The sequence below is a fragment of the Talpa occidentalis genome, unplaced genomic scaffold (assembly GCF_014898055.3).
Source record: "Talpa occidentalis isolate TD23 unplaced genomic scaffold, MPIMG_talOcc4v2.1 talOcc4.11, whole genome shotgun sequence".
NCBI classification, from domain to species: Eukaryota; Metazoa; Chordata; class Mammalia; order Eulipotyphla; family Talpidae; genus Talpa; species Talpa occidentalis.
Genome location: NW_023601104.1, coordinates 71,952,555 through 71,964,710, shown reverse-complemented (window position 1 = coordinate 71,964,710; position 12,156 = coordinate 71,952,555). Strand labels below are relative to the sequence as shown.

Sequence of the window (12,156 nt, the reverse complement as noted above, 5' to 3'; positions counted from 1 at the left end):
GTCCAATGACTGGTGTCCTTCTGAGAGTACACAGAGACACAGCAGGCACTGTGAAGAGGGAGGCAGATCGGGGCGATGCACCCACAGCCAAGGCTGGCCAGCAAGCACCAGAAGCAAGGAGAGGCATGAACGCACCCTCCCACTGAGAGCTTCCAGAAGCAACCGATCCTGCTGACATCTCGATTAGACTTTGGCCTTCTAACCGAGAGACTCTGCCTCCATCTTCACATTGCCTTCCCTGTGCCCAAGCTATTGATCTGACCCAGAGACACAGGAAGTGTGGTTCCTCCACAGCCTCAGGGAAGGCAGGAGACGAAGGTCTCCCCACGATTGCAAGGGCAGTCGACCATCCGACACAAAGGTGTCAGGGGAACTGTCCTTCCAGGGCTGAAGCAGGTTTATGCGAGAGAGCTGGGCGACTGGAGGCCAGAGGTCAGCCCCGGGAAGAGATGGGCAGGCCCCTGACCACCTGAGCTTGGAGGCCCCAGCAGGGCGGGCCTCACCTCCACGATGCTGTGCAGGTCCTGCACGTACATGCGCTCCGTCTCCACGATTTCCCGCACCACTCGGCCCAGGTAGCTCAGCTTGTGCGTGGGTCCTGCTGCCCCCCGGCCATTGAAGGGGGAGAGGGGACCCCTCATGTTCAGCCAGCTGCTGGAGTTGTTGTTGCTGTTGGGGGGGTGCCGGTTCCGGGGAGAGCCTCCCCCGTTCTCCGCCAAAGGCTCAGAGCAGCTGGGTTCCTCCATGGCACTGTGGCTGTCTCGGGAGGAGCCAGATGAAGAAGTGGAGGAGGTCAGGCTCACCGGCCGCTCCTGGCTGCCGTTTTGGCAGGGGGAGGCAGAGACGGGCATCCTGGCATCGCTGCCTGGCAGGGGCACCGCGGGGAGATTCTGTGACAGAATGGACAAAGGGTCAAACCTCTGAATCCTCTCAGAAAGCAGAAGGGCGGCTGGCAGGCACTAGGGGAGGCGGCAAGCGGTAGTTACTGTTTTGCAAGAAAATATTGATGGATGGTGGTGCTGGTTGTACAGCGTGAACGGTACCAAAGACACTGAGCCACACCCCTAAACACGGTTCACATGTAAATTTTCATTATGTATATTTTCCCACAATGAAGAATGACTCTGAATCCCAAGGTGATCCCTTCCCTCCAAGTCCATGAGCATCAACAAGATTGCCCAAGGAACCTTCCTTCCCTGCTCTGTCGTTCCCAGACCACATCCAAGACAATGAAGGGCTCAGAAACTGGAGCCCCCAGAAAAGCAGAGGGAACATCTCTGCCAGCACGTGGTCAGGGGCACCTTCTGTTGGAAACTCAAGCGCAGCCCCACTGCGGGGGGGAAGCAGTCAGGGGCTCAGGGCCGTAGTTCCCACCATCCTTGCCAAGGCTGTGTGGTCTGCTAGAGGCACACTTCTGAGCACGGTGCCTGGCACAGGGCAAGTCGGGCTCCATCAACTAGTAATACAGTGAAGAGAATGGGAGTTGTCAAAAGCGCTTTCCAAACACCTGCATGTTGGAGCCTGCACTAGGGTCACCAAACAAGGACAGGTGAGCTCTGGCCCTTAGAGGCTAAGACAGCACACACGCCAGCAGGTAATACTCCCCCTTGGGATTGCAAAATCTCTGGGTCACCCCTGGCTTCACCATGAACCTGAAATGAGAGGGAAGGCAGAAGAGATGGTGCAAAGGGAGAGCCCACGCTACTCCCCGCCTCTGCCCCTGCCCCCACCCCCGGGCACAAGCACCTGACTGTGGTTCCCAGGACACAGGAAATTCCCCAGAGCTGAGCCATGGTGAGTGTGCCCAGGCACCCCTCAGCACAGCTAGATTAGTAACAAGCAGGAAACTGCTCCCAGGTGAGGCAAACACAGTCTGAGGTGGACTTTATTCCCAGAGCAGATGGTTCAGCTCACAGGCTGCAATAGCAAGTCATGGGAGGGGCTGTGGCCTTTGGGAAGAACAGGGATGTTCACCCCACCCCAGACAGCCAGGACTCACCGACACCACTTTCCAGGAGCTATTTGGTTGCTACTTTCACAGGAAACAAGTTCCTATGCACCCTTCTCTCCTCCCCTGACCAAAGCCTTCTATTCCAAGTTCTGGGGCTTAGAAGCTACTAGACCACAGGCCAGAGCGACCAGAAGGAAGTAGAAGATGCCATCACCAGTACCCTTGAATTTGCGTCTGGGCTTTCCGTGCCTCTGCCCCTCTGTCTCAGCACCCTGAGCTCTGGCTTTTGCAAACACTGTCTCAGGACACAATTTCCTCCCCTTCCTCTCAGTGCCATACCATCCCAATTTGTGTCTCTTATACCCAATCCTCAGGTCTCAGATTAGAAGTCACCCCCACTCTAGAAACTCCCCAGGAACCAAACATGGGGGACCTTAGACATAATCTTACAGCACTCTAGGGTACCCCCACTGTAGCAGCCACTATGTGAGACTGTAACTAATCTGAGACCCCCTACCCTAGACTCCAAGTAACATAAAGGCAGGGACCCTCATGGATCACGAAGGGGAACCCATAGGTGCTTCTGAGCTCAAAGTCAGCCTCCACGCCAGCACAGCAGGCCCCTGTCAAGCCAGCACTTTTGCCACTGCACCTGTCAGCTGGGGGCAAGGAGTCTGGCCCTCCGAGGTCCTCTACATGAGCCTCTTATTTTGCAAATGAGGACACAGAGGCAGCACTGGAGCCAGTTCAGCCTTCACCTGCCCTCCATCACCCCCTTCCCACTAGGTACAAGACCAGGAGGGTTAACAGGACCATCTTTGTAAAAGGAGTATCTTAGAGAGCCCCTTGAGAAATACAGCACTGCCACTTTTTCCTCCCTCCTCAAAAGAGCCTTTAAAATTAGTCAGCTGGGCCTTTCTGCAGAGCCAGTCAGCAGGGTAACATCATGTCATCCAAGCACAAAGAAAAAGACCCAAACTCAGCGCAGGCCCTTACTCCTCAGCTCTGTGGGATGCTGGTGCCTTTCACATCACATTGCAAAGTCAGGAGCACCCCATCTGACTGGAACAACAGGGCAGGGACTTATGGCCTCAGACCTTTCCCAGATCAGACCTGGGGTCAGCTGACTCCTATGGAGAGGCTAAATGGAAAAGGCCCAAGTCCCAAATGGATTAAACAGACCAGGTCACAGCCTCAAAGGATTAGTTACCACCCACTCACACACACACACTATTGGGGAGATTTCTTTCTAAAAGCTACATTCCGAGGGTCACTCTTTGTGGACCTCATTGACATTGAATGGGGTCCAAGCATGCCCAGGAGCTAAAGCAATTTTTCTACTTGGAAAATTTTTCTCCTGTTTAACAGTTTGTCTGCCTACAAGTCAAGCTCACATTTTTATTTTTAAAATTTTTTTTTATTTTTATTTTTTTTTTGACCATGATAATTCCTTTAGTGTTCAGAGGTGGATATCAGTTTTCTTTTCTTTTTTTTTTTAACAGTGAGAAATTAACAAAAGATTTACTTACAAGGGTAATGAGAAGAAAGAGAAGATTTATTGGCTGATACTTCCTACCAGCAGTGCCATCTGAGCTCACAGTGCAAGTCAGAGCTAGAAAAGGGAGAGTAAGGGCACTCACACGTTCAGTTACAAGTCAAGCATGGCTGCTGAACTCCACCTCTAGTTCCCAGCAGGTCTCTGTTCAGGAAGAAAGGTTCATGGCATGCCAGGAATTATAATACTCAGCTCCAAGCTCACATTTTTAGAGTATGTCCTGTGCCTAAATCCCCCTGGGACTAAAACAAAGCATAAACCCACAGCTAAAATGTTCTAAGAACTAGGGCTATAATAAGCCATTTATTCTTATAACACCCCCATGGGGGGGGGGTTCTGTTATCATCCTATTTTACAGAGCAGAAACTGAGGCCACAGAAGTAGCACATACTAGAGCCCAGATTTGAACTCAGGCACACAGCTCCTGCCCTCCCTAATGGATTTCACACCAGCTGAGGCCACAGTCTGAGGATTAGTCACAGCACTGGAGGTCCTGGCTTTGCCTTAGCATAAGCTGTGTGTTAGACATTAAAACTGCAAAGATCAGGACTTTTAACATGGCACTTCACTTACTCTCCACTCCAATGTTGGGGGGCAGGAGGGAGGGAACACTGAGAATTAAAATTAAGATCCCTTATGGCTATTTCTAGGCATGCTACTGTGTGACCTCTGGCTATTCATTCTCTTATTGGAACAACATGGTAAAACACAGATGCCAGGTCAGAGGGTCACAGGTCACAAAAGAGTAAACAAGGCAGAGTACTAATGGGCACTATTAGTGGACATCATTGGACAGTGAGAGCGGAGACACCATACTCAATTTGAGGTTCTCAAAGACTGCTCCCTACCATTACTGCGTGTGGAGTTTAGACTCCCACAGAGACAGCTAAGGGCCTGCCCTCATGCCCCTGTGCAGAAGCAACTTTCTCCACACCGAGCTTCACCCCAAAGCCAAGATTAGAATCCAAGTTTTCACCCCCACCTTGGAAAACACTGTCTGCTAGGAAAGCAGGATCCCAGAAAAGGGGTGACAGGCAGACAGCAGTGAAATCCACAGTCCAAATGGATTTCATCCTACTATGCCCAGTTCCCCTGTTCCCCTAAGCAATGCACAACTGTCGACCTCTTCTAGTTTCAGCATGAATCGCACCAGTCAATCTTCAATCAGTGAACTGGCCTTTTAGGAAACTGTCTCTCACATTCTACCCCATGAAGCCCTCATTGACAATGTCCCTTACATCCTTTCCTTTTGAAGGGCCCAAGAAGTTCAGACATACAACTTTAAGGGTCTAGGGGGCAGACGAAGAAAAAGAGAGATAAGTTTCTCTAAACTTTCTAAATTTCAACCTTAGAATTTAAATTTTAAAAATTAAATTGCTAATTTTATCTAATATCTAGATATTTTATCTAATATCTAGATTTTAACTTTCTCTAAATTTAAATATAAAATTTAAACCCTTTCGGGCCTCCCTGGTGGCGCAAGGGGTTAAGCACAGCACTATAAAGCAATTCACAGCCTCTGCAGCACAAGTTCAATCCCAGGCCCCCAGGCCGGCCAGAGAGCAACCCACATAGTGAAGCAGACCTCTCCTGCCTCGCCTGCTGCTCCCCTCAATAGTGTATTTCAGTCAGTCTGCCTGTTCTGTTCCCCACTCTGTCTCTGGTGAATCCTCTCACCACCCATCCCACCCCCACATCTCTGGCCTGTACCCCAGCTCTTGTATGCATAAATAAATCTTTAGCAATAAAATAAATAAACCCTTCCTCCACCCATACCTGCCTAGGTTATAGGCCCCACCTCTCAATTACCTACCCTGAATACCCCCAGGCCCCGAGGCAGGCAGGCTGCAGCAAGCCCTTGGATTCCGGGCACAGCTGACTGGACCAAGTCCCACATCCGTCTCCTCCCTACTGTGCTTCAGCACCACGTCCCCAAGCTGACCTGCACCCCCACCTCCAACGGAAAAAATCACACTTCTCAAAACCTGAGCAGCCCAGTGTTGTCTTCTTGGCTCTCATCTTGCCACTGAGGCAGCAGTGAGCATCCCCCACTTCACAGAGGACGGTCCCACAAGGACACTCACCCAAAACCTTCTCAAGAACCTGGGAATTCCCAGGGCTCAGCCATATTCCCTTCTGGCACTCCCTTCCCAGCCAGTGGGCTAAGGAGAAGACTGGAGAGGAGCGGAGTGGGGAGACATGTGGTGGTGAGGCCTCTTTGCAGGCCAGCATGCCCAAGAGTCCCCAGAGAACGTTTTGGTTGAGAGGCAGGGTTCAGGTGCAGAGGAGGCTGATGTCATCCTTTCACCTACTGCTCTCCGGCCCACACCCAGGAAGCAGAAGCCTGACACATCACACTGCTTCACAGGCAGGCAGGAAAGGAGCAGGGGGGTTCCCCAAGGCAACTGTTCCAACGTCCACAGCCCAGTGAGGGAAAGTGGAGGAATGTGCTCGGTACCTGCACACAAGCCAAATCCTTCCCTTTCATCTCACAACTACAAACACTTCCTAGACATTCCAATGGCTCCAAACCAGGGCAGCCAGCAGATTTGCCCTTTCCCTGACATTCCCCCCATATCCTCTTTCAGGGCCTCCGCAGAGTACCAGAAAGAAGCCACAGAGGCCAACCAGACAAACAGGGAGGGAGCAATGCGAAGTTCCAGAGATCTCAGCTCAGATCCTGAGCTCACGCAGCTGTGCTCAGGGCACTTCTCAGCACCACCCCAGCCACACCACACTGCTCCCCACAGCTCCGCCCAGGCCCTTCCCTAAGTGAGCGCTGGGGGCCAGGGAGGCCAAGCCAGAAGGAGGACACCTCTCACCAGCACCTCAGGCTTTCCCAGGAAGAGGAGGACTCCTGAGAGGGTCTGGCTCTTTGCCCCTTCCCCTGACAAGCGGTTTCCTTACCATGTCCCTACAGACTCTAGTACCTTAAGAAAGGAGAGGGGAAGCTGCCTGGGAATGACTGTTCAACATGAGGAGCGTGACTGTCACAGAGGCTGTGTAAACACCGTGGCCAAGGTTTCCGGGCCGCCCAAACCCAGGCCTGTGGCTCAAATCATTTTCCCTTGGGAATTCATTTTCCCACTGCCCAAGAGCAGCAGGGGCTGCTGAATGTGGCTGGGTCCTCCAAGCAGAACACAGCTGCAGGAAAGGACAAGGGTTGTGGCTGGCAACAGAGTCCTCCCACCTGGAATCTGGGAGGAAGTCTGGGTCTGCAGAATGAAGTCCAGAAAACTCTCTCAGCCTGGCCTTGGAAAGGATGGAAAGCCCCTGGCACCTTATTTCAGCAGGAACAAAACTCACCCAGACCCCACTGATCCCCCCATCACCCTCCCTGCCACACTCTGTTCATGCTGTTTCTTAAATCTGGAATGTATCCCAGATCCCTTCTCTACACAAATTTAGCCAAATTACCTCCTTCAGAAAGGCTTCCTCAGCCATTCCCAACTCCTACCACACACACACTATTGTAGACTGAAAACTTCTCCCCCCCAAAATATCCACATCCTAATCTCTGGATATAAGGAACCTGTGAGAGTTGCCTTATATGGCAAGAGAGACTTTGCGGGTATGATTAAGTTAAGGATCTTGAGAAGGAGTGATTATCCTGGATTATCTGGGTAGGCCTGATGTCATTGCAAAGGTCCTTACCAGAGGGATGTAGCAAGAAGCCAGTGTGACAATACAAGCAGAGGGGCGGTGAGAAAGAGCCCGCAAGATGCGAGGTGCTGGCTGTGCCGGAGGAGAAAAGGGACCCGGCCAGAGGATACAGGCTGCCCCAGGAAGAAGGAAAGAACAGGGAGCCTCCAGAAGGAACACAGCCCTGTAGACTCCTATTGACTTCTGGCCTCCGGAGGTATAAACTAATAAATGTGTTTTGTTTTGTTTTAAGCCACTTAGTTTGCCGAGGTGTTACAGCAGTAGTGGGACACTAATATAACACACACACACTCCCTTGAGCCCGAATGTCCCCAAATATCCCTGAAAGTTCCTATGCACAAGCTTTTCTGAGGACTAGATAGTACAACCTTTCTTTCTCATTTCCTTCCATCACCCCCAGAGGGCAATGCACACAGTAGGTACTTAATAAACACCTGCTGGAAGGACTGCAGGATGGTGCCTGGAGCAGCTCTCACCACTACTGTAGTCAGCAGAAAGATAAACAGTGTTTGAAGCCACTCCTGAGCCAGCTCCTCTAGACCTGTGAGTTTCCATATTAGTCACAGCCAACAAGCCTCCAATCAGCCAAGAGGCACTCAGGAGCAGAGACTGCACAATCACCCCAAATTAAATTAGGGGGCTGAGTTTGGTCCCAGACAGGTGAGCAGGAGCACAGCTGCTCTGCTGTGTCACACATTAAGTGGGAAGAGAGGAGAGTGACCCTGGAACCACTATGGAGCTTAGAGGAGGGGCTGCAATACGGTCCCCCCAAAAATATCCCAGGAAAAGCAGTCCACCAGGAAGTTTCACAGGAACACGTACTATAGGCAAATGAGAGCAAATTACTGCTGATGAGAAACTACTATTGCTCACCGCCAGGGTAGGTCAACTTGGCTCCCAGCAGGCAGAAGACACAATGTCCCCAAAAGACGAAGCAGCCAAAGATGGTGCTAGAAATCAACCCTGGAATCATAGGAAGATCCAATGTGCCCAGAGGTCCCACTTCTCTGATGTCTGTATCAAAAAAGGCTCGCAAGACACTGCTCCTTATTAGCAAAATTCAAGAACCCAGCCCTGCCAATTAGCCCACTTGTTACTCCTCGCCCCACTGCAGGGGCTGCTTGTTTTGAGGTCTCTAGGCCGGGGAAGGAAAGAGGAACTGTACCTTCAAGAGTTGCAGCACTTACTATTGCATCAAGTTCAAAGGCGTTGGGGGTTATTAGCGGGAACCTGAATTCTTAGCAGAGGAGAGAATATGCAGGCATGTGTGTGCATGGGGGTCCACTGAGCATGGTGGTAAAGGACATTAAATGCCTTCAGAGGCTTTGGAGATTGGTTTGAATCCCAGTTCCTTCACTTTACTGGCTGTGTGTGGCCTTGGGCAAGTCATTTGACCTCACTGAGCTTCAAGTTCCTCATCGGCAAATCAAGTACAACAATAGTACCAAGCTCACTGGTCTCCAAGACTGCGGCGGTACAAATGGAGCCACCTGTACATCATCTGACACAGTGAGACCGCCAGAGTCGGTAACAGTGATGATGTAGGCTGGGTTATTTTTTACTCCACAAGCACCAGAACAAGTTATTTTTCTGATTTATGCTTAAAATATTGACCCCCCCCATCTCCAATTAATGATATGGTTCCATATTAAACATGATGGTCAACCCTCTGCCTTCCCACCAACCCTGTTTATCCATCCTCGATGAGCCCAACATCGATTGGGATCACAATCTTATAAGGGCAAGTGCAAAGCAATTCAGCTGGAAAGAAAAAACAATCTAATATTCATGCCCAACAGAAGGTCAAAGCAGAAAATGAAGTATAAATGAGTCAGAGTCTTTGCTGTAGCAGGCAGGGCGCATTCCACAGGGCTCCACAGGGAGAGAGACAGCATGTACTGCTAGGAGCTGCAGATGAACAGAGTTAAGGGGGACAGAAGGTCTGAGCAGGAACAGAATTTAAGGTACCTCGAGGTAGTAAAAACACAAATAAATGACCAATGAAAACTACCCTTGATACTGTTCCTTGGGTTTTAAAGAAAAAACAGTACCCAACTTCAGGGTGAATGCCTTGAGAGAGCCCAGAAAAAAAATCAAAGACACTGGGAAAAGCCCTGGTGTGCACACAGTTCTAAGTCACAGGGAATGTCGAAGAGGGGACAGCAGCAGATAGTGTATGAACAGCCCAAGGGCCCCCGTCGGCACGAGCTCTGCTCACCAGCTGGATGGAAAGGGGCAAGGCAGTGAGCAACTCTCCCCACCACGTCTGCACTGGTCTTTAGCGTTGAGCCTCTTACCTAAGCTGTGAGCTTCCAACTTCACTAGACAAGTATTTTCAAGCACCCACTTTGCACAAGACTGTGTGGCAGGCTTGTGGGAGATAGATACATGGATGAATCACACAGCCTGCTCCCCAAGGCTGATATTTTACCAGGAGGAACAAGACAAGCACATCCACAACAAAAGGGAGGTGCACAGTGGTGTCGGGAGCAGTCCTGGAATTCAATCTTGCCGCCAGTTTGGGAATTCATTCAACACTTCTGAGCACGGAGCTAGGCCCTGGAGATACGGAAATGAATAAGACACTGTCCTTGTCTTTGAGGAACTGAATTCTAGAAGGAAAAATCATCATACAAACAGAGAATCCACAAAGCATGCCAGCAAATAAACTGTAACAGACAAGGGAGCAGTCAGTGCGACCTGGGGGTCCACGGGAGCTTACGGGAGAGGTGACATTTTAGCTGAGTCTTACATGATGAAAAGTTGTTCCAGGTGAAAAAGAAACCTGAAGGCATTAGATACAAACGCACAGCTTGGGAAAACTGAGTCCCAAAAGGACCCGGGCCACTCAAGGACCTGGGGAATCTGGCAGCAGAGGCCAGACTGGAAAGCAGACTGAGGACTGCCGGGGGATTTGCCAGCTATTTTGTGGACAAGTGCACACCAAGGTCAGGCCTGGGATAACGACTGAGACAGATGGAGATGGGGCTCCATGAGAATATGCTCCGAAAAGGTACAAACTGCTTGATGGGGATATGGCAGAGGGTGTGCCCATGGCCAAAGAATGTTCAAGAAGAATCCAGAGGCCAAGGTGCTGACTGTACACAGACAGCTCCAGGAAGGAGGGAGAGGGGACACTCAGGGAGCATGTGCTGGAAAGAATGAGGCCCACTCCAGCCACATGAAGGGAGAAGAGACAAGGCCTCAAACAAAGGTAGGAAGCTAGAACATATCAGTTAATGCTTGTAAAAAGAGAATACCCACATTAGAAAACTAAATACCAGGTCCCAACCAGAAGAGACTCTCCTATTGGGATGCCAGGCCAGTACCTTTTAACTGGGCTGGTGGAGGGGTCAGTGTACATTTACTATCCAAAGGTTTTTTTTTTTTTTTTCCTTCCCCAAATTCTTATTTTCCCTCCCCAAACAAATTAGAAATAGGGGGCAAAGCTGCCAGCTGCCAGTAGAACAGCTCCACAAAACACAATTCCAAGCTTGAGGGTCTGGACCCGCTAAAGTGTATAAATATGAGGAGCCTCTTTTGTGAACCACTGCAATCTGCCAAGTCCCCCCAGCCTTCCTTACCCCTTGGTGAGTAGAGCAAGAGAAGAGCTCCAACAACCTCCCCCGGCTTTGACCTTGAGCCTGGTGCCTGACCCAGAGAAGTTAGGAAAATGAATTTTCCAAGGTAGGCCTGAAAGAGTCCCACTGTAAGTGTCAATTCCCAAAGGCAGCCAGCGTGCAGACAGCAGAGCCTCATACTTTCCCCTCATGGATCCCAATCCCAGGAGGGCCCCCTCTACGCTCAGCACCTGACCCCACCCCCAGGTTCCTCACCTATCCTTCTAAGGGGCCTCAAACAGGGAGGCCCAAGAAACTCATCCAACCAGTTCCCAGGGGGAGGAGAGGCACTCTCTCCCTGGCTGAGATGTTACATAGATCAGAACGCTGCAGGAGGGGCAGCTGTCATTAAACCTCAAATTCTGGGTCAAGGGGATACACATGGCAGGTAGTGGCATGGCCTGGGCAGCCGGGTCCCACTATGGGGAAACCAAGACCTTGATTCAGTCTGGAAAGACATAGCCAGGATCAGGGAAGGAACTGCCCACTGACCTTCCAGTTCCTGGGGCCCAGGACTCTGGAAGTGGTGGCCACTGGTGTGGCCAATACACTCTTATGGTGCGTCCAGCAGGGACAAAAGAGGGAGAGACAGAACTTTCCTTTCACCTGCTCCACCTGCCAGCACTTAATTTTATCCAAAATAACCACTCTCTGTAGATTCTGGGTAAAGGAAACTTCAGGAAGAACAGATTAACTCTGCTTTGCCCATGTGTGTGGGTGCACTGCATCCCTCTAAGGACACCTCCACCACCCTTCTTTAACCACCCAACTCTGAATGTTCAGACATCAGAAGACCCTCTGAAACCTCCTAGCAAAACTATTTGCGGTCACCTCCGAAAGGAACACAGGATTGTCTTGCTCTTACTCAGCCACGATGGATGAATGCACTTAAATCAGCCAGGGCAGGCTGAAAAAGGACCGGTTCTCCTACACCTGCACCTGTAGGGTCCCCGGTTTCTGAACCCCTAAGGGAGAAAGCTACCCTTTTGTCCCAAAGCCTGTGACTGGCCCAGCTGCACAGGACAGTTTGGTAAGGCTTGAAGGCCGGAAGTTGAGGTAGTCCTGGTCACCCTTAACTCATGTTCCCTGGCCCAGGCCCAGCCAGGTACTTACCTCTTTCCTCAAAAGGGCACCCATCTGAGCGCCCAGGGTCCTGCGGGGTTGGGACACTGCATTTTACCCAGCACCGGCAGCCGAGCAGTTAACAGGCTTGGGCTGGCAGCGAGCTGCCACCAACAGCCTGGGGAATTAAAGCGCCCGCCGCCTCCTGCAAAACCTCTTCAATAAACGTCCTATTCAGACTAGTTCCGCGTGTGGGTCATACTTTCTGCATTTCTGTCATTCTTGATTCCTGGGGGGGCCCCTAA

General features: G+C 51.0%; 1 protein-coding gene across 1 annotated transcript in view; it reads right to left on the bottom strand.

The window, feature by feature from the left end:
- Window positions 1–12,156, bottom strand: part of PLEKHG3 (pleckstrin homology and RhoGEF domain containing G3) — a 40,917-nt gene that overhangs the window by 14,662 nt on the left and 14,099 nt on the right. The window contains 1 exon segment of the mRNA XM_037503502.2: window positions 504–890. Coding sequence (XP_037359399.1) covers window positions 504–851 — 348 coding nt within the window. The 5' untranslated portion in view covers window positions 852–890.